Source organism: Opisthocomus hoazin, chromosome Z (assembly GCF_030867145.1).
Source record: "Opisthocomus hoazin isolate bOpiHoa1 chromosome Z, bOpiHoa1.hap1, whole genome shotgun sequence".
NCBI lineage: Eukaryota > Metazoa > Chordata > Aves > Opisthocomiformes > Opisthocomidae > Opisthocomus > Opisthocomus hoazin.
Genome location: NC_134454.1, coordinates 25,021,630 through 25,046,460, shown reverse-complemented (window position 1 = coordinate 25,046,460; position 24,831 = coordinate 25,021,630). Strand labels below are relative to the sequence as shown.

The following is a 24,831-nucleotide window of genomic DNA, read 5'->3' as shown; positions in this document are numbered from 1 at the left end:
TGTAGTATCTGAATGACAAAATAATATTGTGCATGAATAATAAGCAGAAAAGTTAAATTAACATTTCATGTTTCACATGCCATACCTATGTGTCAGGGAAAAAAAACCCCTCTTTTAAAGCCACTGACATTCAACTTTTTTAAACAATCTCATGTTGACATCTTACTGAAGTGAATCTTCCTAATTACTGCTAATTGCCTATCAAGAAAAAAAAGTCTTCCCTTGAAGTGCAGTTGTCTACTATAGATGAACACAGCTCCAATGTGCATAGTAAAGACAGGCATGACACTTGAGGTGTGCTACATTATTATGAGGTCATACTAAATATGGCTTGCAATGAACAAAGCAGCTTTTAAGGATCTTTACGGCACTGAAAATGTCAATCTCTCATGAAGTGTTTAAATTAGTTCCCAGCAGAGAAATACAGATATCAGTATGCAGATAAGAGGTATATTTCTCAAGTATTTCACTAAAGAAAAAACATAGTTGTGCTATTGATAATGTCACTGTAACACAATTGCAGTTCTTCAGCTTTATAAAAGCAATGTTGATGCTGCTATCTACAGAACAGCCCTTTCACAGATACAAATTATAAATTCAGCTATTACTGGGAACACAGTTGGAATCCTAACAAAGACTCTTATCAAAGTCTTTGAATGTCTTCTTAATGATGTGTTAGTATTGATCAGAGTGATCATCATTTATAAAGGACTGATTATGTATACCAGTTCATAAACAAATTTTTTATTTGTAATTTTAATTCAGCTATTTTGTAGCTAATTTATACCTAAATTTATTCTACAATTTATAAAAGCTAGTACTAGTACTACAACATTTGAGCTGGCTATGGCATCTTATGAAGTAATAAAAAAATAAAATCAATAAAATTAGAGCAGATAGGGCCATTTTAAATTTTGGTTTGCTTTTTCTTTGTTTCTTTTTGTAAAGAATGATAACAACGCACAGGTCAAGACCAGAACACATGTATCTATTTAGACAAACGCACAAACACTCACTTGTAAACGAACTGGAGCAATCTACTCTGGGCCCAGTTATCCAAGAAGTCATCTGCTGTTACAAACAACAGACAAGCCTGAGTACAGAACTACATATTGTGCAACCCATGATTTTTCAAATAAATTATGGAAAATAAGAAAATACTTAGTAATAATATGAGTAACATTTTTTTAATACAATGAAAATTATTCTGAAACATGTCATCTGTATAACAGTAACACCAATTCAAAGATAAGGGGTATGACCTGCAGCAATTCTGTTTTAGCTTGCATTTTCTATCACTTCCATTTCATGTCTCTGTACAAGTAAACATTGCTGTATCCCAAGCCTAATTTCTGTACATATTACAAACACTATCTTGCTTTCACACTAAAACAGATGCAGCACTCCATCTGTCCTTGCAAATTTCAAAGGAATATAAGGACTATTAACTATGTATGTAACATTACTTATAGAAGTAGTTGCATTATGACCAATTATGTGCTCACAACTATATGTTTTAATTTTTGTAGGGACTGAGTCTCCAACATGGAGATACAAACTGCCAGAATATACAGATGTGCAGGACCTTGCCTATAAGGTCTTAACATTTTCAGATAAAAATTACAAAACTTAAAATACTAATTTTTCTTAAAGAGAAAAATATTTAAGATTACAGTATATTATACTATAGCTGACATACTTAATTTAATTGAAGTATTAATATCTACAGGCACAACACGATACATTTAAGTAACAACCAAGTTAAAAATTAAAATCTAACCAGAGACATATCACAACACTTTGTCCAACTTGCAAATATATGAATGTTATAGCAAACCAGTTGTGAAGATGTGGCTGAAGTCCAAAACCAATGTCTCCATGCACCTACCATTGCTATTTAAACAAATACAAGTTGACTTGAGTATTCCAACACTAAACATGCCTGTGCACATTAAGTATTGTTATATACGACCAAAGACTTCCATCTGATGCATAAAATTTGCCCTAAGATTTCCACACCTCAGTACTTACTAGAAAATTTTCAGTAAAAGACATGGAATCCACGCTATCTTTTATAGTTAGGGCCAGGTTTTAGTGCAAGATTTTTTGCAGGGTTACACAGTATTTATCTGATTTTCACCAAACATGAGAGTTGAGGCCAACTCATAAAGCTAGAAATTTGAATTTTTCATCTAGGGTCAGGGATAGTGCTTGCCATATTCCCTCTGCTTAATCTTAACACATCTAAGCACTGCAAATGAACTACTTGCATGAGAGCCAGTCAGGGAATTTCACAATCCCTACAACTCATTACAAATTTAACAGCAGCAATACTAAGTATTCATATGTTTCAGATAACACATACAAATATGCTGCACTAAAACTCATTGGGGGAAAAAATTAATAATGCTTCCATCTGTTTTCCGTATAGCTCACATAAAATAGAGAGAAACCCAAATGAAAATGCTATTTTAAAGACTGTTTTTAAACTTTCTTTTGATTTACTCACTTAGTTCCAAAGCATACAGCTTTCTATCTTTAAAAATTAAAAATATTTTTAAAAGAATATATAAGCAACAAAGAAACAAAACAGCTGAAAGAATGGTGAAATATTAATTTAACCTCTCCTCATTTCCATCTGTTTTAGAGAGTGAACCACTTTCTATTGAAATACTTCTGCATCTCAAATATAAGTGGGCAGGAATTCTGTGCTTGTAGGGAAAGCTGTTCTACCTCCCATACTCTGGCCTTGTCTTTATATATTGTCTTCATTTGCCCAAATCACAGCTTTCCAATTCTTAAAGATCATTTTCTGTCAACTTACAGAAAACATATTTAAAAAATACAAAAGTCTGAGGAAGTGATAAAAGTATTTTGAGATAAAAATTACTAAAAAATACGTGTATCAGAGGTAATCTCAGAAGTGGGTTGCAGTATTCAAGGAACAAAATTTATAAAGATAGGTCTATATTTAATTTTATACAATTATTTAAATAGCTCATTTGTAACTGCTTCAGATATCAACAAAAACTGAAAAAAACCCCCTCAGAAGTTTTTTTTTATGTAGACAGCTGTGTAAAAGCAAAATATTTTAAATTTAAACAGTAGTAATAAATTTAGTTATTGGAAAAGTTCAATGCTCTCATAGACCAGGATAAAAATACAAATAAACAACAAAGGGTTGGGGAAAAAATGGTAAAAAAAATGGATTCTTTCTAGTCACAGAAAGGTAATACTGTACAAATATGAATGTATTATTTAAATTTCTAGATAAGAAAATAAAGTCATATTGCCAGCCACTTCTGAGAGTATGAGGAAGCTGGTGATGGGTACTGGGGGGGGGGGGATGGGAAGACAGGAATATTTTTCAAAATCATGAATTGCATTTAAAAATTACCTCTAAAATGTATTGCATATAAATTAAAGTGGTAATTCATCCCTGGATTCTTGTAAATGAACCCCCACAGTCTTATCTTTAAATTGTAATTTATGTTATCATTGGAACCCTTGCTAAAATTATAGGCATAAATGAACAGTTTAGGGTAAAGTATTCCTTACATTACATATTAAATAGCTGAAGAAACCATCACAAGAAAAAGCCATGTTTTCAGCCTAATGTGTAAAACTGAATATACTTTCCCTTCATCATGATTATCATCAGTATTGTGACTCATTTGAGCAATTAATTATTTTCAAATACATGAACAGTTTGAGGACAACATTGTACTTGTGCCTAATACGTGCAATTCAATGTCCCTGCTTGAACCAGACCTACAGCTGCTGTCTCTTGCTACTTCCCTCATTCTTTTCTGCTTGCTTCACCGAGATAACAACACAGACAAAGTCACACATTTCTCCTCGACGTACATAAGACCACAGGACCACCTCTGAATCTATGAATGAACAGAAAACTGTGCACAGGCGGACCAGTTCAGCCAGCCACCAAAGGTAAAACCTTTTCCAGTGCCTGTGAATCTTGTGAGACTAGCCACGCAGTCTCCATTACTAAGAAAGAAACTGAAGCTCTTGCCACATTAGGTATCAAAGGTAGCCTGGAGTGATGCAAAATAAACCTGAACATGACAGAGGCTACGGCAACAGTCCACGATTACCTCATTAATTTCCAATGAAACTTCAGGAGAGCAAATCAGATGGTGCAAAGCACTACTAAGGAAGTTTAAACATTCTTCTACCTCCTCTAGCAGTAACTGAGCCCATGAGGTCCAGGCACTTCAGGCAAAGAAACATGGCTTTAAAGCCACAAACACCCTTCCCTTAGGGTTACAAGGAGAGTATTCGTGTCTGACTTCTGTAGGGGTGCGAAAATATCCTGTAAGTCAGTACTCATTATCGGCAACAACTCAGGTATAAGACAGTGAAAAAGAGGACAATCCCAAGCAGGGAATGCTGTAGATAACCATTTTTAAAAAGGAATCTCAGGTGTAGTTCCCAGATATCATTCTTTTCAGATATCCTACAAGACTTCTTACTCTTACTAAGTAAGAAGTACTTAGAAGTAGTACTTCTACTACTACTAAGAAGTAGTCTTAGTTGTAACACTCTCTTTTTCTACTGCGGTTGAAGATACCTTAGTTCTGGACTCCTATTCCTTTAAGCTTAAAAAGACCAAAATACAGGCTCGTGCATTTTCCTTGGTAAAGTAATGAGACTGGCTGTACTCTTCTGGTTTGTACTCCTGGCTATGAATATGTCTTTTGAAGTTTCTTCCTGTAGTGAAAAGGAGTAGCCAGGACAACAGAGCACCAGCATTAACTTCAAACATACAAGCTTAAAACACGGATTGTAGGAATGAGAAAGGTGGAGTGAGATGCAAGCTCTAACAAAAATGCCAATTCCCTTTGTGTAATAAACTACATAAAGAAATCTCAGTGTGGGATGGGTAAGAAAATAGGGTCAAACACAGGAAACCAGTGCATTGCAGTAGACCTAACAGTGCTGAACTGGTGAAGCAGAAGATTGCTCTTCTGAAATGTGGAGCAGTTCAAAAGAACTCTAGCACCAAATATGTTTCCTTCTGGCACTGTTCCCCCAAGCACAAGATGTGGGAGCTGTTGTTACAGTCCTGCTTTCTGATCATTGATACATCTTATTAGAAATCAAAGAGCAACAAGCTGCATGGAGGAAAAGGAGAAGTTGGTGTCCAATGAGCAAAAGTTTGCAAGGACTAGATGCTGGCTCCATTGTTCAAACTCTTCAGTATTAAGATATTTTTCCTGTGCTAGTTACCTCAAAAAAAAGTCCTTCCATTTGATAATGAGGAAAAAAATTAATTTCTACAAGAGCGAGACTGGTAATGATGTCAAGAATACCTTACATTTAGCACATGTGCAAAAGAGTATAAGTAGATTACTCCTGAAAACTTTGGTTTAACTACAGAGAATATTCTCCTGGCAACCTTCTGCAGTTCTTCAGTGCCCTCAGAAAGAAAACCTGCCTTACATCTAAATCACCTTTCCTGAAAAATTGAATCTATTCTCTTTAAAGGAGATGGAAGCACAAACTGACCACTAGCCTTTTCAAATAATCTACTATGCAATGGAGGGTGGCTATTACACTCCTGTCTTTACCACTGATCTATTATTTTATAGATTCCATTAATTACACATTTTCAATTTTTTCTCATACTTAACATGTTCAAACCTTCTTAAAATTCTTGTTCCTTTCTTCCAGTATGTGCATCTTATGTGGCAACAGTTCTACTATCACTAGTGGTAGACTTAACAAGCTGGTGGCCCTCATGCTATGAAATACCATCTTCATGTTTCTGAGAAACAGACACCATTAATTGTCCAACCTGTGGACCTTGGCAAAATAAACACACATATCCACAAACAAACAAAAAACACCCCAAAAACTCCAAAACCAACCAACTGCAATTTTGGCTTTTTCCACAACTCATGAGTTTGTATCTCACACATGGAGATCTTGCAAAGGGAGAGATAACACATAAAAATATACACATGTATGCAAATATATTTTCACGACTAAGAACAACTTTTCCCCTTCTGGCTTACTATATTTTTATGCACAAACATGGAAAAAACATAAAGTCTAGGTACATTTCAGTGGTCAATCATAAGTGAGATTTCATTTAAATCTTGATTTGGTCTTGTAGAATTCAAACTACAGAAATTATCTTCCAGAAATAAAAGAAAAACCTTGTTATACTTGGGAAAAAATCCCAAGACAGCTCAACTCAAACCTTTACCTTTAATAAAAACTGTTTCTTGTTGCCGTAACTAGTAACTGATTTTTAAATCAAATAATCTAGAAACTTTTCTAAAGATTTGAATGTTTAAAATTGAAAAATGTTGGCAAATATTACAATATGTATTTTTTTCCTTCATGGTTAACATTCAAATTACTACTGTCACAACTGCCTTCAAAGCAGAAAATGAAAAATAATAATTGCAGCTTTTTGTGGGTTTTTTTACATTTTAAAACACAGTAATTTTTTAATGAGAACGTGCAACATCCATTTGCAGATAACAGCAAGTCTATTGCTGAAACACTAATTATAAAAAATGTCTTCAAAAGTTACCTTTGACCCTTTACACATAGATAAATAGTATATGGAAGCTTGCTTTACTATTTACTTTAATTTTAATAATTTTTTACACAACGTGCTTTTGATACTGACAAAAATGTGCGTTTAAATCATAAATCATGATTTATAAAGAAACAAAACATGTAAATATCACTGCTCTCGCAGTTTTATGTGTAAAAACAGTCATACACCCTTTCTGACCACTACTGCTTACTGAGATCTTAATGACAAACATCTCTAAAGGCAAAGTGAAGCAAGAAAAATCAAATTCTTTAGAGCATATAAGCAAAGTTTCCTGGCTGGAGGTGTACAGGAACTGTCATTTTGTTACAAACAGAACAGAAATTGTAAACTTCTAATGTTTAGATCACTTTCACTGACTTAAAATACTGTTTTCCCAAGTGACCTAAAAAACTGAGTAAAACAACAGTATGACTATACTATACTAGAGTGTTCCTAGTGATAATCACACTTTCTTCCGACACCTAATATAAAACATAGACATTGTTTTAACAAATCCCACTTGGCTGACCTAGAAGATAGGACGAAGGAATAAAAGAGTTACGTCCAACTCCTCATGGATTCTCAGCTTGGATCCTGGTTTTTGCACAGTTTACCTTATGAACATGATCCGAGTGACATTTCACAAATTCCTGGATAAATGTTGCTACACTCTGCCAGCAGAGAGACAGGCTGTGTCATGCACAGATCAATAACAGTACTATGTTTCATCAGCCTCAAAATCAAAAGTGCTTCATCTGGCAAAAGCCATGGCCCTTGAGGATCTGACATATATAAACCGAATACCCTGCACAGGATGTCTACTACAAAAGCTGCCAGTGTAAAGACAAGTCTAGGGATACACAGTGAGTATATGTAAATAAGAAAATATTTATTTGTGTATATAAAAAGGTTTTTAATTCCTTTTTATGGAAAGTAAGAACAAATATCACAAAGTAGCAGTTGAATAAAGGAAATGAGACTAATATTTTACAATTCTTTACAGAAAAATAAAAACACAGGACAATTCAATATTCATAATCTTTTCAGAATTTTGCTATAAAACGCAAGTACCTTTTGAACTGTACACAATAATATGTATGACAGTGGGCTGCAATAAAATGCACTCTAAGCTATACATAATGCTTTCTTATCAAAATTATGTTCATTAAAAACACTACATCAGAAAACTTTCCTCTTCTTTAGGGAAACTGCTCAAAGCAGAGGTCTTGAGACTGTAAACCAATATATACTACCAGTAGTTTCAGATCTCAGTGTAGGATTTCCTAAGGAAACAACAGAAATTTACGTCTCCTACTGCTTAGGTTTCCTCATGATTAACTTATTTCTCAGTGACAGAGCTTGTAAAATTTATGTTTTCAAGTAAGTGCAGCACCTCTAGATTTTTAATTTAAATTACTATCTAACAGAATGCCTTTCCCTCACTTGATCCTCATAGTAAATTTAGTTTTATTTTTTTCTGCCAAAGTTTGTATAGCAAAAAATACTTTGAAAAAACAGTATTTTTACACTTTGGAAGCCAAGCCTTCAACAAATTATTTCAACTTGAGTCTTTATCACGATTTTGACTACAAAAAGATTAATCTGTCTCTGTGCCCCCAAATAAAACGAAAAGCTTTCTCCTTGAAACATTTCACTACTACCTGACCAAAAAACTTTCCGTATCCTCAACCCTACAGGTAGACAAAACACAATGAAAGAAATATTAAAAAATGGTTATTTATCTTTTTTCTTTTCTGAATTTTCCTTACCAAGCTATGCACTACCTAAATTGAAGAACTTCAGTCTCCTCTCAGCTCTAAAGGACTGTATCACAGAATGACAGAATCACAGAATGGTAGGGGTTGGAAGGGACCTCTGTGGGTCATCTAGTCCAACCCTCCTGCCGAAGCAGGGTCACCTACAGCAGGCTGCACAGGACCTTGTCCAGGTGGATCTTGAATATCTCCAGAGAAGGAGACTCCACCACCTCCCTGGGCAGCCTGTTCCAGTGCTCCGTCACCCTCAGAGGGAAGAAATTCTTCCTCACATTCAGATGGAACTTCCTCTGCTTCAGTTTGTGCCCATTGCCCCTTGTCCTGTCACTGCACACCACTGAAAAGAGCTTGGCCCCATCCTCCTGACACCCACCCTTCAGATATTTGTAAGTATATATTAGGTCCCCTCTCAGCCTTCTCTTCTTCAGGCTGAACAAGCCCAGCTTGCTCAGCCTCTACTCATAGGACAGATGTTCCAGTCCCCTCACCATCTTTGTAGCCCTCCGCTGGACTCTCTCCAGTAGCTCTTCATCTTTCTTGAACTGGGGAGCCCAGAATTGGACAGAGTACTCCAGATGAGGCCTCACTAAGGCAGAGCAGAGGGGAAGGAGAACCTACCTCGACCTGCTGGCCACACTCCTCCTAATGCACCCCAGGATGCCACTGGCCTTCTTGGCAGCCAGGGCACACTGCTGGCTCATGGCTAACCTGTCGTCCACCAACACACCCAGGTCCCTCTCCACAGAGTTGCTCTCCAGCAGGTCCGCCCCAAGCCTGTACTGGTGCATGGGGTTGTTCCTCCCCAGGTGCAGGACCCTGCATTTGCCTTTGTTGAACCTCATCCGGTTCCTCTCTGTCCAACTTTCCAGCCTGTCCAGGTCACGCTGAATGGCAGCACAGCCTTCTGGTGTATCTACCACTCCTCCCAGTTTGGTGTCATCAGCAAACTTGCTGAGGGTACATTCTAACTCTTCATCCAGGTCGTTGATGAAGAAGTTAAACAAGACTGGGCCCAGTACTGACCCCTGAGGGACACCACTAGTTACCGGCATCCAACTAGACTCAGCGCCGCTGACGACAACCCTTTGAGTTCTGCCATTCAGCCAGTTCTCAATCCACTTCACTGACCACTCCTCCAGCCCACACTTCCTCAGCTTCCCTAGGAGGATATTATGGGAGACCATGTTGAAAGCCTTGCTGAAATCTAGGTAGACAACATCCATGGCTCTCCCTTCATCTACCCAGCCAGTCATGTCATCATAGAAAGCTATCAGCTTGGTTAGGCACGATTCCCCCTTGGTGAATCCATGCTGACTACTCCTGATAACCTTCTTTTACTCCACTTGCTTGATGATGACCTCCAGGATAAGCTGCTCCGTCACCTTTCCCGGGATGGAGGTGAGGCTGACCGGCCTGTAGTTCCCTGGGTCCTCCTTCTTGCCCTTTTTGAAGATTGGAGTGACATTGGCCTTTCTCCAGTCCTTGGGCACCTCTCCTGTCCTCCAGGACCTCTCAAAGATGATGGAGAGTGGCTCAGCAATGACATCTGCCAGCTCCCTCAGCACTCGTGGGTGTATTCCATCGGGGCCCACGGATTTGTGGGCATACAGATCACTTAAGCGATCCCTCACACAGTCCTCCTCGACCAAGGGAAAGTCATTCTCTCTGTGGGCTTCTTCTCTTACCTCTGGGGCCTGGGATTCCTGAGGGCCTGCCTTGGCACTGAAGACTGAAGCAAAGAAGGCATTCAGTAGCTCTGCCTTCTCTGCATCCTCCATCACCAGGACACCCGCCTCATTCAGCAGCGGCTCCACATTGTCCCTAGCCTTCCTTTTGCTGCTGATGTAGCTGAGAAGCCCTTCTTGTTGTTTTTGACATCCCTTGCCAGCTTCAGTTCCAGGTGGGCTTTGGCCTTCCTCGTCGCATCCCTGCATGCTCTGACCACATTCCTGTATTCTTCCCAAGTGGCCTGCCCCTCTTTCCACATTCCATGGACCTTTCTCTTCCACCTGATCTCCACTAGAAGCTCCTTGTTTAACCATGCAGGTCTCCTGCCTCCTTTGCTCGATTTCTTGCTCAGGGGGATGCACCGCTCCTGAGCATGGAGGAAGTGATGTTTAAACAGCAACCAGCACTCTTGGACCCCCCTGCCTTCGAGAGCCCTGGCCCATGGGATTCCTCCCAGCAGCTCCTTGAAGAGGCCAAAGTCAGCCCTCCTGAGGTCCAAGGTTTTAATCCTGCTTATCGCCCTGCTTCCTCCAAGCAGGATCCTGAACTCGACCATTTTATGATCACTGCAGCTGAGTCTAACTCCGACTTTCACATCCTCCACCAGTCCCTCCTTGTTTGTTAATACAAGGTCCAGCAGCGCGCCTTTCCTTGTTGGTTCCTCCACCACTTGCATCAGAAAGTTATCATCGATGCTCTGTAGGAACCTCCTGGATTGCGCCTGCCTAGCTGTATGGTCTTCCCAGCTGATGTCAGGGTGGTTGAAGTCCCCCATGAGAACCAGGGCCTGTGACTGTGAGGCTGCTTGCAGCTGCCTGTAGAAGGCCTCATCAATTTCCTCCTCCTGGTCAGGTGGCCTGTAGTACACACCCACCGTAATGTCACCCGTGTGAGCCTGTCCCTTAATTCTAACCCACAAGCTTTCAACTCGTTCCTCATTTGGCCCCAGGCCAAGCTCAATGCATTCCAGCTGCTCCCTCACATATAGAGCAACTCCCCCACCTCTCCTTGTTGGTCTGTCTTTCCTAAACAGTCTGTAGCCATCTATGACAGCATGCCAGTCATGTGAGTTGTCCCACCACGTTTCTGTGATGGCGACCAAGTTGTAGCCGTCCTGCTGTAGTATGGCTTCCAGCTCCTCCTGTTTATTGCCCATGCTACGTGCGTTGCTATAGACACACTTGAGCTGGGCTGTCAATCTCACCCCTGACCCTGGCACACCAAGCCTATGCTCATCCCTAGTGAGCTGGGCGACGTCCCCTTCCCACTTCGAACCTAGTTTAAAGCCCTCTCAATGAGCCCCGCCAGCTCGTGGCCAAGAATCCTTTTTCCCCTTTGAGATAGCTGAGTTCCACCTGTCGCCAGCAGGCCCGGTGCTGTGTACACCTCCGCATGATCAAAGAAGCCAAAATTTGACCGATGGCACCAGTCCCTGAGCCACCTGTTAACCAGGTGAGTTTTCCTGCCCCTTTCAGTGCTGTTCCCTGCCACTGATGGGATGGAGGAAAACACCACCTGCGCCCCTGATCCCTCAACCAGTCGCCCCAGTGCCCTGAAGTCCCTTTTGATGGCCTTGGGACTTCTCTCTGCTACCTCGTCCCCACCAACCTGCATTACCAAGAGGGGGTAGTAATCAGAAGGCCACACCAGACCAGGGAGTTTCTTAGCAACATCCCTAACCCGGGCCCCAGGGAGGCAGCAGACTTCCCTGTGGGATGAGTCAGGTCGGCAGATCGGGCCCTCTGTTCCCCTCAGAAGGGAATCACCTATGACAATTACCCTCAGACCAATGTAATCCTAAATTCTGCGTACATAACACCAAAAAAGCGATTTTTCCTTCTCTTTGCATTTCTTCTACTAAAGACTAAATCTTTTCTAATGTTCCTGTTGCACACTGTGGAACATTAATTTCCTTTAGGCTACCCCCTTCATCTTATTACCCACTTTTCCTGTGTCATGACTCTGTATGTCTTGAGTGGTGATGACTTCTTCCTCCGCCTCAGAACTTACCTTCTTTATAATGTGACGTTTGAACATCGTTCTAACATTCCTCCTTGGCTTCAGTTAGACCTTTATGAAACATTGGTTTGACTTTTCTTAAATTCGTCATTCATGTTTACAACTCTTCTCCATAGCACTGTTAAATGCATTCTGGGTTTCACCACAGAAATACTGTTGCCCAGCTGTGCTCTATGAAGTGTACGCATTTCTTCCATCAGTTCTTCAGATAAATGAACTGACTGTTACTGAGGTTGAGAACATATCTTCCTGTTCATACTTTTCATTAACTCAGCTCATGTCATTAAACATATCCTCTCTCTTCTTGTCTATATTTTTCATTCTTCCTATAGAATAGACATTTTTTATTCCCTTCAGAAAAACTCTGCCCACTGCTAACCACAAGCAGTTGATTTCTCTGTAATTCTTCCTTTTTAGATGAATTGTCCGTTATCACTGCAGTTCTCTGACTCCATTCATCAATAGGTAATTACAGTCATATAAAAATTACAGACCTCATATATGGTATGATTCTATCTTGTTTCAGTTGTATCCTTGACTCTTTTTTTCAGCTTCCTTTGCTAGACTGAAGACTCTACAAGCAAATTTCATTTTCTTAGATATTTAAACTTGAGTTACCTTTTAATCTCCTCTCTGAAAACCTCAAATTTTTCTCTGGAGTGGTATACTTTCAAATCCTTCTCACAAGTCTTCTTCAAATGCTTTTTACTTCCATCAACCTCTTTCTTAGATTCTGGGTATTAGAGCTACATAGCGTATTCTAGCACCAGTCAAATCATGCCAAGTGAAAGAAAACATGCTCCCTCTGCTCCTATTCTATAGCCTCCAGTTTATACATTCAAGGACTGAGCTAGCGTTTTTCACAACGGCAATGGGAGTTCATGCCCAGCTCATTATCTATTAGGACTCCCATTTTTCTTCAGAGTCCCTGGTTCCCAGGAGACAGCCCTTCAGCCTCGCTCAACATGAACTTGAGCAATGTATTCGTTTCCATTATGACGTAATGATTTCCTCATTAAAAACACTGTGAGGTCATAATGATCTATACTTTTCAATCAGCCTCTGGTGGATGATTGAAAGCTTAGAATAGCTGTCAATGACTGAAGATATCCTCTTGCACTGGCTTGGATTTTTTACATTGCCACTAATTTTTAAAAAATGACTGAAAGATTTTACCTCTAAAACAAACAGCAAAAGGACTGTCATATATTTCATAGTATATCCAAACAGAATAGATGTGTAAGGTGTAAACCATTATCTCGGGAAAAAAATAATGTTATCATTCATGTGAGGGATCAGCTGAAAAATTAATTTTATGGTACATGAGATTCTGTGCTAGTGAAAGTGATTAAGTGGTACTTATATGCACCAATTTAACCTTAAGGCATGAACTGAGACATTGAGTCTACACTGTGTTCCATGTGTCAGTGCTTGGCTGCAATCCAAATACTAAGTAAAATCAACCACAATTAAAACATTTTTGGAATTTAATCTCCTATGCACATTTTAATACAAGCAACCACTGTTGCACAGGGGCACACAACAAAAATCACTGGATGTACTTACAACACTTCTAGATACTTTCAGGTCACAGAGACATTTTGGCAATCCCATCACCCTGCTCCTTCAACTTCTTCGGAAATCCAACTCCTCAAATAAGGAACAACACTGTCTCTTACCAATTCACCTCTTACATGCTACCTCGCTAACCATACTGAGCACCCTGCTCTACCAATCCTATGCTAACTTCACAAGGAGGGAAACTTACTTAACAGGTTAGAACAGGAGCAAAGGAAATGGAAGTAAGGTAAAAGGACGCATCAGGAGAGCACAGGAGAATCAACTCACTTAATGTTCACAATATAAAGGAATGCTATTTCCCCAGTTTCTCATGATTGCTGAAAACGTTTCATAAGAACATAATCAGTAAAATCTTTACCTAGGTCAGGAAAGAGAGAAGAGACTGTTAGGTAAAAATCCATCATGAAACAGACAATTGCAAACAAAGGGAGACAATTCAAACTTCCAAGGTAGGATATATGGCTGATAGAAACCCAAGGCATGTATTTCTTGCATTTTAGTAGCACCTATATAAAACAGTGCACAGAAGTGTTATTGCATGGTCTATCAGAATACTAAATCTTACAATATTAAAAAAATTATGCACCTACATCCTTTATTGTAATTCCTTTCCTGCAAGTTCAACACACAAAAGAACCTCTCACCATAGAGAGATCGATATTCAAACTAGAGCCAAATAAAACTTATTTTTACCACCATACCCAGAAGGTCTTGAAATTTCATTGAATTCAGTGGAAACAAGCATATGCATAAAGTGGTTAGTAAATAACTTTTATTGTTAATACTGGTAGTTACTAATAATGAATAATTCATGGACCACTCCCTTGAACAATCCTAAGCGTACTGATCCAACTGCAACCCAAACTGGTTTTCTGTGACAACTGACAAGAAATTCAGACTGCCAGAGCTGAAATGTAATCTCTTGTCTACATCTGAATAATTACTCCCAAATCAATGGATTTTTTGGGGTGAGATTTGATGGTGAATAAATATTATCTGACAAAACCATATATTTATCCACAGAACTTTACATAGCAGAGAACATTCAAGAACCCAGCCTAGCTCTACGCTTAGCTTTAATTAAATGAGCAGATCACACTGAATTCAGTGAACACATTCTTGTGATCACAAAAGGAAATGTTATTACGACAGGATTTGTTGAGCTTTTCCAAGTTTCAAATAGTATTTTATTCAGGAAATCTGGGGGGAAGAAACTGCAAACTGAGTTCTACTTTTTGTCTAATAGTAACAGAAGATTCATTGCACAAGGAAAGTTTGACCAAATCACAGGAAAGTGAAAAAAACAAGCTACATATCACATGAAATCCATAAAAATTACAGGACGGTATCATCCAGTGTTTACTGTAATATATGTACAAGCATATTGTATTACTGTATTATACTATCAGATATAAATACATACACTTATAGATGTGTATACTATCTCTATTTGTAACATTATAAGAACATGCTAATCCTTGTGATACAACTTCTTTCTTCTAATACAGAAGTATACTTTCCAGGATTTCTACATGACACAGTAATATAAATTGTATTGACCTATGTAAGTATATTCTATGAACTTCCTGTAGTCTTCACAATTTTTTCTTCATATTTTTTTCTAGAATTTACCTATCTCTAAGTTATGCCATTTTGACAGCAATATAATACAACTCTCATAGATCTAGCTCATGCCAACTGTTCTCTTTAATTTATGAATGAGACTCATTTCCTACACGCAATGTACTTCAACTGTTGTTCATCAATAATTCAACAGGTCTATTGTAATTTTTCTTCAGAGATCAATATAAATGTAAAAGGTATTTTTGTAATGAAAGCACAGTTTCATGATAAATATATTTTACAGTGTAGTTCTGTTAATGGAACTGACTTCAGGATGCTGTAAGTTCTCAATGCAGCAAACTATAAAAATAAATAAAATAATAAAAAATATTTTTCAGTAGATGCATTTCAAAAGGGCAGTTACTTTGACGTTTACCATTTGGCATTCCTCATTTTACTTGCAAGTCAACTTCTCTGACACAGGAGAAAATAGAAATTTGAGAACTGTTTTATATCAGCAGCAATGCTGAATCAGTAGTTTACTAGAGGAAAAATGATACAGAGATTTCTCCATTTAGCAACCACAAAGTTTGAACAAACATATTTAACGAGCTGACCAAGTTCCATTGCAGGCAGAATTTTGGACTAGGACTTGAAAGATGTGAATTCTAACCTCACAGAGTCACAGAGCATTGTCTGTCTCTGTTCCCAGCCTTCATGAGTGTGACATCATAGCCCAATTTTCAAGTTATTAGGCTCAGCAAAGCTCTAATAAAACCACAATAGATCATAATCTATTCTTCTCAATCTTGTGAATTCAAAGCCTTCAAAAACTACAGGTTGGGCCCAGAACTTAAATTCTGTAAGTCTGAAATACATTACAGACAATTTTCCTACCTACAGATAATGATTTTGTTCAGGTCTGGAACACTGTGGTGAGTCAAAGAAGCATGGCTTTCTCTCAAGAATACATAGATTGGGGGTGTGTTTTGAGTTTTGAATTATCTGCTGTGTCCGCAAAGAAGTCCTTTCAAGGCATGCATACACAATGGTAACAGCAGTGTGACCTCAGAAGAAAAAACCACAGAATTAACACCCAATCAGATTTTGAGAAGAATTCAGTCTCATACTGGCACATAGTTTGGTTCAATTATTAGATAAACCTCTGCTGTCTTAGATTATATTTACAAATTCTGGAAAAGTCAGGCAGTATATCCTGCTTTATCTTTTATACCTCTGGTTTACCTTTTCACATTCTGCTGCATTTTAAGAAAAAGTAGAATAGAAAATTTGCTGGTTTGATTTTTAAGTATTTTTGAGAAACTATCTTTCCTTCTTTTTTAATATTATGCCAAAAGATCATAGTTCCTGTAAATTAACCAAGAGTACTCTTATTTAAAGCAGTTACGAAAGGATAATCTGTATGCTTTTAAAGAAGGAGAGGTAGGAGAAATCACATTTTTCCTGATGTTTTTGGGGACAGACTTTTCTAAACAGCTTCACAGAATTCTTTGATTGTTTCATTACACTCTGCGCCAAAGGTGGATGACTGCAGAAATGATTTCGCATGGAGTTTGGCAAAAGTGTTAAATAGGGTATATTTAGCTTTTTCATTTTTAATTTTTAAGATGGGTACAAGTTAGATGTTCCAAGTTTCAGTGTGCCCTGTAAGAACGGAAAGTGACATCGCTGAACAGAGCAGAAACAAATTGAATTCTTAATAATTATTTTTATCTATTAAAATATGAGGTCATTACAGCAATTACAGCAGCTCTGTTTTTACTTTTACCATCTCTATATATGAAAGTCAGAGTTCCTGCATATACTACTGATGTAGTAGTAATCTCTCACACAATCTGTACTAATTACCATTTATCATTAACTTAAAGTACACCAAATTTTAATTGTTCTAAAACTTTCTATAAAATTTTATCTTTCAGATATTCTGTAGGTATGATTAGTATTATCTGACGTACATCATAAAAAATATATTTTTATGCCACCGGAGGATAAAAAAGCCACTTAATCTAGAAAAGATGACACTGAGTGCAGAAACTTTCTTGTGAACCTATTAAAAAATAGCACAAATGCTCTGGAGTAATTCCATGAAAGAGGAGTCAAAAAGATAAAACCAGGACACATGTAAAAGTGTTTTGGGAGAAAACTGGATTTGAGAATTTGAGAACAATGAGAATTTCTAACTGGACAATGTTTATGTAGAAAGCCCCCCCAAAACTGTCAAATAACTACACATTTGCTGTAATGAACACAAGTGAGGAAGTTCCAAAAGCAGTTTTAGCTTACTTCAGGGTAACTACAAACCGCATTCAGTTCATAATTTCAAGCTTATTGCTAAAATTTACTTTGCGAAACCACAGACACACAAAAATTATTATGTAAATAACAACACATCTTCAAAGAGTGAAAAAGCCTTCATGAAAACCAGAGGCAAAGTGAGATCTTCGTAAAAATAATAGTTAAGTCAATAATTTACAATGAATCTAAATTCATCATCAGTTTCTTCTTATTTTCTGTGTAACTGAATAATGCTAAATTGGCTGGTGTACTCATATTTGGGTACAATAAGAGCAGTGAGTCTGTGGAGCTGATTTTACAGATGTAACTCTGAATTCTGAGCTGTTTTTGGATAGATTGAGCAGTAAAAAATAGTCAAGAAAATATGTAGAGAAAGCCACAAACACACTTTAAAGAATGAAAAGCTTTCTCTAGCCCTTTACTCTTCTGCTTTTCATGCTTGTACTTTTGTATGCTTGATAAAAAAACTTCTGGCAAACAAATTGTATTTTAAAAGCACAGTATGAGATAAGGGGAAAAAAAGTTCCCGTAAAGTTCAAAGAAAATTGAAAATCGAACAGCTAAAATAAAATTTGGAGAGATTTTTAAAATGCTATCAGAAAAAAAGAAAATCCGAGGCCGAGTTAGAGCTAAAATGTGCAGCAGTGTCTACAAAATTCCTTTTTCTTCCCAATTCAGCAAAAATGTAGTTACAGATCTGCATGAATGCATCTGAAAAATTTTACTTAAACATACACATTATCCTTGCCAAAGGATCTATCAGCATTTGACTGGGTGACTCATTCCCATTCTTTGAGATTCAGGTGTCCTGCTGAAGTAGACTTACAGAAACACTTTGCAAATGCCTATAGCATTGCATTAAGAAATGCAGCTTTTCCTGTGATATCACCTGAGAACCACTGGAGAATTGATGCAAAAGATCCTACGGTACTTTTGAGCAGTGGACCTGTGAGTGGCCTTAACATGAAAAATATAAGCTCAGATGACTTAAACCCGCTTACGATTTTGATTTCTTATTCAATACATTTTGTCTGAACTTCAGCAATAAGAATGACATGTACTGCATAAAACTAATTATAATTATTGTGCTGTATTCAATAAATACACTCTTCTTATAACGAGCCACTTGGTGACAGAAATTAGTAGAGGGCGGAATAAATCTTAGAAAAAAAATTTTCCTGGATTTTTCCAACAATTCCTTTCAGACATTTTTCTAACAAACTAAGGAAACACTAAATCCCTTCACTTCAAGTATCAGCTCAGGCTGTGATTTCTGTACACTGATAGCAAAATGTAACTACTGTACTTCTGTACAGACTGTCTTGACTCAGTGTTGATGTGAAACCTTGGAGAAGGCAAGCCTTGATTCTCACTTGTGCAGTCACTTTACAGTCATTTTTGTAGAAATATGCAAAGAATTTCTTTTGCAGAAAGAAAACAAAGCAAGAAATCTACATTACTGCAAAGAGTTTATAAGGTCAAACAAAAAAAGAACGTAGATCCAGCATTCTGAAATCCTACAAGCAGACAGACAGATATATATACACATACATGTCTGTGTGGATCTTGAAGAAAAATACACAAAATCATACATGTACACACATTTTGAAAACCAGCAGATGCCAGACAGTCCTTAGAATGTATGAACTCTAAAATCTTTCTCAGAATGAACATGTGGAACATTTAAATCTTAAATCCAGAGTCGATCTTCTAGCACTAGATTCCTTGGGAATTATAACGAAGGACTGACTGCACAAACATCTGCCCTTGTCTGCTAATGGATTTATTTTCTTAGCTAAATTCAGGCAACATGGCATCTCGTCCAAGCCATGATGATGTTTACAGTTGCTACAATGCTATACTTAGCCCAGCATCAAAAGTTCACTGTTAATACAAGATTACTTAGAACTTTCTGATTACTTATGGAAGCTTATTTTTGGATATTAGCAATTTTGACACTATTTAAGTGTTTAACAGTCTCCCTAAATTCAGAGATTGTCTCAATCTTTGTTTTTCATGGTTTGTTCACTTGGTTTTTACCTTCTATCTGTACAACAAATTCTAAAATCTGAAGTAACAAAAGCATTGAGAAGAAACAATGACAACAGTGCTCTCGCTAGTAAAAAAAATTTTTTAAAAGTCATTTCCCTTGCAACTTCTTAAAGCTTCACTTCTAGATCGTATTTCTTACAAAAAAAACCACACACAAAACCCCCACAAATGTGTGCTTTACAACCATTTCATCTGTCTGAATCATGGTTCTCTCTCTAAAACATGCATGTACCCTGCAGTGACTGTGTAGGTTCTTTACCTCCTTAATTTTCACTTGGCAAGTAGCCCAAGCCTCTGCTTTAAATTTCCCACTTGGTAGCACTAGTATGGCACCTGAAGAGTAATTAGTTGTAAGGAAGGGAATTTGAATTGGTTGCTGAGAAGGAAAAAAATGTGCATGCCTAATAAAGATTTTTCCTTGAGTACCTGCAACACCATTTATTTATTTTTGCTTAGAATGCACCACCTTTTAAATAGACCTGTGACCATTTTTTTTTCCCAAACCTTCCACAATAACTGAGTGAAAGAAAATTGGTCTGGTTTTAAGACCATGCTAGTTCACTTCTAGTCAGTCTTGTATATTACAGCAGCTCTTATCTTGACACAAATTCTTCCCAACCATACCACCCCCCCCCCCCAGGTCCCTGATAAAGGCTTTTTTTATTTCTCACATTGGTCTCCTATGGACACCTAAGGTGTAGTCTTATAGGAAGGCAAATCATGAAGATGCCTGAGCAAGCAGAATATTTTACCTAAATTACATATATAACTCTCTGTGAAGTTTATACTGTCCATGAAACTTCAGATTATGATACTGCTTGTGAGATAGGCAGATCTCCATCGGTTCCAATGACCTTGGAAACTCTTTCTGAACAATTCATTACACATATATAGTTATGCAAAATGAGTAACAGAAATGAGGTTTTCCCTCTAGAAATTAGCAGTTCCCTAGCCCTAAGAAAGTGAAAAGTGCTGCTCCTGATACTGCTTCTGCCTTCTGTGCAAAGACAGAAATGCAGAGAAGTTTGAGGGGGAGGGGATTTGATTTCTTTTTTAATGTCTGCCTCCTTCCAGCAAGTCCATCTGTTGTAGCACTATAATTCTGGAAGCAGGATGTGTGTGTGACCAACAGGAGACAATTACTGTGAAAGTGTTTGTTGATTCAGCTCTATAAAGGGCAGGCCAGTCACTACAGTATGAACAGAAAAGAATTCCAGCTGAGGAGCTGCATATAGATTAACACAAAACACGTATATATAAATGAGAATGGGGAAAATGAGAAAGGAGTAATAGTATAAGAAAGGATTAAGGAGGAATGAAGACTGAAGTAGAGAAGAAAGCTGGCATCTTTTGGGCTGTTAACCAAATAGTTTACTAGTCTCTATATTCACAAATCTTGTTTTCTAGCCTTCTACCCTGACACAGAGAGATGAAATTAAATAGGTATGGAGCTGGTCTGAGCACCCTTTGGAAGAAAACCCTTGTGGCCTTGAGCACTCTACTCGGGGTATGTGGAGACAGCTGGCTTCTCCAAAAGTGTCAGTTCTTCACAGAGGAATGGGTGCTAGTTCATGTGGATTGACTAGATACTCACGAAAGATCTCAGACCACAGGCTAAAAGTGAAACTTCTCTCGTCCATCTGAATGCAGGTAAAATGTCAGCATGAAGACCACTTCTTTTTCAGAAGGATTAACGAATTGGGTTGATACAATGATAAATCAGGCCTCAGTATCATTTGTACATAACAATTGATTCACGATTTCACATAAAGCATGCTAATATACAACATTTCATTATTTTGATCATAACAAATTAAGAGACAAAAAACAGTTATCAAAATTTCACAGAATTACAACAGAATTAAGCTGAACTTCGTAAGACACCATAATGAAAAGTACGTTACCTCTATGGTCAGTTTACTAGCTTGAAGTCTCTGATCAGCCAAATGTAGCTGAGTTGTTAGTTTTTCACTGGTTTCTTTAAATCCCTTCACAGAAGACACTGCTGTCTTTTTTTCATTCTGTAAAACAGCTATCTGCTGCTGCAATGACTTAATTCTTTCCTGCAGTAGAGTAACAGAGTAGCCCGGTTTCTGGACAATGATATTTCTCCTTTTTGTTCTGTTTACTAAACAGAAAATGGCATGTTACTAAACTGACAGACCATCATAAATGAGATGATTTCTGATTTCAATTTGGCCCTTCAAAACACTGTTCTAGCCTCTAAAATATTTCTCAGTAAGCAAACTGGTAAATTAACTCAGTTAACCTATAAGCACTCTAAGTTGTTATTTTTCTGAAGTGCCAACACTGCAAACTCAACAAAGACTTGCAAGTTAAATCTGGCTCAAGTTTCTGATCAGTATTACTGGAAAGAAAGGCTTCGGTGTCTTGTAAATAGATTTTTTTTTTTTTTTAAGGTCTAAGCCAAAATACAGTTAATTTTGTTTCATTGGTTTTGTTGGCTACAAGGGGCAAACAAGAACAAAAGTAATGAAAAGTCTTATTTTAGTCAGTAGATTCAATAGGTGGGACTTAGTAAAAATAGAGTATATTTTAACTGTGCAAAAAGATGCTGTCTGATAGCCACTTTTTATACAACAATTTCACTTTAAAATAATGAGCTAAATCTTTGAAAATACACTCACTTGAATTTTCACAAGCAAATCCACCGACAGCATATAAGCGGGTTTGTGTAATACAGAAGAGGTTTTGGAATATGTGGCAGTAATGCTTTGTCAATCTTACTTAGCAAGCTGCCAAAAATATATAATATTCCTACCTTTGCTTAGAATTGATGGATAAGAGGTTACGAGACAGTAGATTTTCCTCTTCTTGGAATGTAACATTTCTAGGTCTTTATTCTGTGAATGGCTCTAAATAAAAAAACGAAGCACAAAGTTAGCAACTCTTCATTATGGCACACCAACAATACTCTAAAGTTTTCCAGTTTGAATTGAAACAACTAAAATTACTTCAAATAATACACAAAATTCTAATTATTTTAATTTGAAAATCAGTTTTACAACAGCCAGCAAGGAGTACAAGTTTCTGTTCTTCCCATCAAATATAGAAGAAATAACGAACTATTATAGGTAAACCATAACCCTTCCAAAGGATCTTGGAAAAAAATGAAGTGTCTGTTAATGCCTGCATTATTATTTTAGATAAGATGAATTTACTTGTAAGGAAAAAAGATGGTGTCTATTACTTGAAAGCCCACAATATCCTATTTTTCAAGATATTTAAGTGAAAATAAAAAGGAATAGAAGTCTTATTGGTTCAAAAAAAGGAAGATCAGATTAGACACTAAGCTGTAACTGGAAGATGCATGAATATATATGAACATGTAAATGCAATCCCTGTGTTTGTACAGGGTTTAACAAAAGTCAGCTGCATGCCTTTTAAATATCTGATTTGAAAAATCAGATTATTTCCAGAAACTATCAAATGTTCAATGACAGAAAGAGAGGCTGAAGAAGAATGCTGCTTGCAGCATGTAAAATGAAAATGGCCAGAGCATTGCTTACTCCAGTATCAAAGTACTATTTTTCTGGCTCTTAAATGCTGAGTGTATTTTGAAACACTTTCGTTTGGAATTCCACAACATTTATCCAATTTTTAATGTTTTCAGTTTGCAATTTCTGTATGATATCATGCAACATATTTCTGGAAATGTTAATTACTAAAACAGCTGCTCACCAAATTTTAAAAAAGTAAACAGCAACAGTTTATCTAGTAACTGCACTGAACGATTTACTGACATTGTAGGGTAGGCATGAATTCTAGATTTGTACAACCACCACACAATTTGAAGGACAGGGAAACAGGATATGCTAGAAAAAAAGAAAAGAAATGTAAGTGCCAACAACAGACTAAAACCAAAGCAAAGGAAAACAAAGGAGGTCAAGCTCTTTTAAGTCTGTCTGCTTTGAGTAGTCTCTTAATTATTGTATTTCATGTCTCAAAGACAACAACGGAAATCAGTACTAAGTCCCTACCAGTACGTCCAGAGGATCCTACAGACACTGAAGATATGTAATTGCATAACCAACGCTAGTCTGAAATAGTGATTACATGTTACAGAGACTGAGCTCTCAGCAGATGACAAGCAAATTATCCATGCCTGCAGCGAAAAGATGGAGATCTCCACCCTAAGCCACAGCTCTGATAAATGTATGAGTTGTAAGAGTGCCAATAACTCTCCTAATACTGCACAGGGCATTTTATACCATGTGGGGCAGAACTGAGAAAGTCCTTGCATCATAAATGATCTCATCCCAACCCCAGGCATAGCTAAGGACTTAGAAGATTTCTCTAGCCTCTCTTTGTATGAGAATACCATGACCCAGCTGGAGTGTCCTTAAATCCTCAGGAGGGATTTAAGATTTCTATTGAAAATGGTGTTTCCAATTGGCAATACTAAACCTCTTTGCAATGCTATCTTCTGTACTCACAAATCATGTTTCCAAGGAGTATTCCTGCAACAGGGACTTCCACTGAAGCATATTTACCTGCTTAGGGCTCTTCGGATGCTTACTGTGTATGCTCCAAGTCCACCAGTCTGTTACGTAGGTGTCAGAATATATTTGTATCTGTCTTTTCCAGCAGGAACAGAGAGTAAATGCAATATAGGCAAACAGGAGAGGTACTGTCTGTGTCTACACTACCAAGCAAGCGAGACCAGAACCTCCTGGATTCCCTGCCTTGTATATCCTCACTTACGAGCAGCAGGAGACAACAGGAGTAGCACACACTGTCAGATTTTCACATGTATCACGTGCACCTGTTCATATTGTGCATTCTAGACCAACAGATGATTGCAGAAGAATTTCCATTTTTTCCAGCTTTTCCGCCAGAAAAATAGATCTTTTGATGGAAATACACAATTGAGAATACATAACAAGACCAGAGAGTTTTTATTTGCTTTAAAATTTTGGAGACTAAGCAAATATGATCTGTTTTCGAACTCTTTTTTGTACCACCATACGTAACAGAATTTCAGACTAGTTTTCTAACAGCAGCAAGTTGTTTAGTGTTTCAGTATTCTGTTTCTCCAGCTAAGGAACAACAATATCTGCTTGTGTTTTAAATTCCATCAAGTGATTTCTTTGGGCAAACACAGGAGGGAAAAAGTATTAGACATTGTTCAAAAGTCCAAAAATGAGTCATCTGTTACAGATTGTATGGAGCCTCTAAAGACCTGGGAAACGACCAGCTGGCCCT

General features: G+C 37.6%; 1 protein-coding gene across 5 annotated transcripts in view; it reads right to left on the bottom strand.

Annotated features, from left to right (window-relative positions):
• The window catches only part of CNTLN (centlein), a 217,891-nt gene that overhangs the window by 40,609 nt on the left and 152,451 nt on the right, over positions 1-24,831 (bottom strand). For 4 of the 5 annotated variants that reach the window (XM_075410639.1, XM_075410640.1, XM_075410641.1 and 1 more), the window contains 2 exons: positions 22,388-22,481; positions 21,510-21,733 (listed from right to left, as the gene is read on the bottom strand). The exons of the other annotated variant lie outside the window; for it this stretch is intronic. In XM_075410639.1, coding sequence (XP_075266754.1) covers positions 21,510-21,733; positions 22,388-22,481 — 318 coding nt within the window. The remainder of the gene's footprint in view (positions 1-21,509; positions 21,734-22,387; positions 22,482-24,831) is intronic. 5 annotated transcript variants of the gene reach the window in all.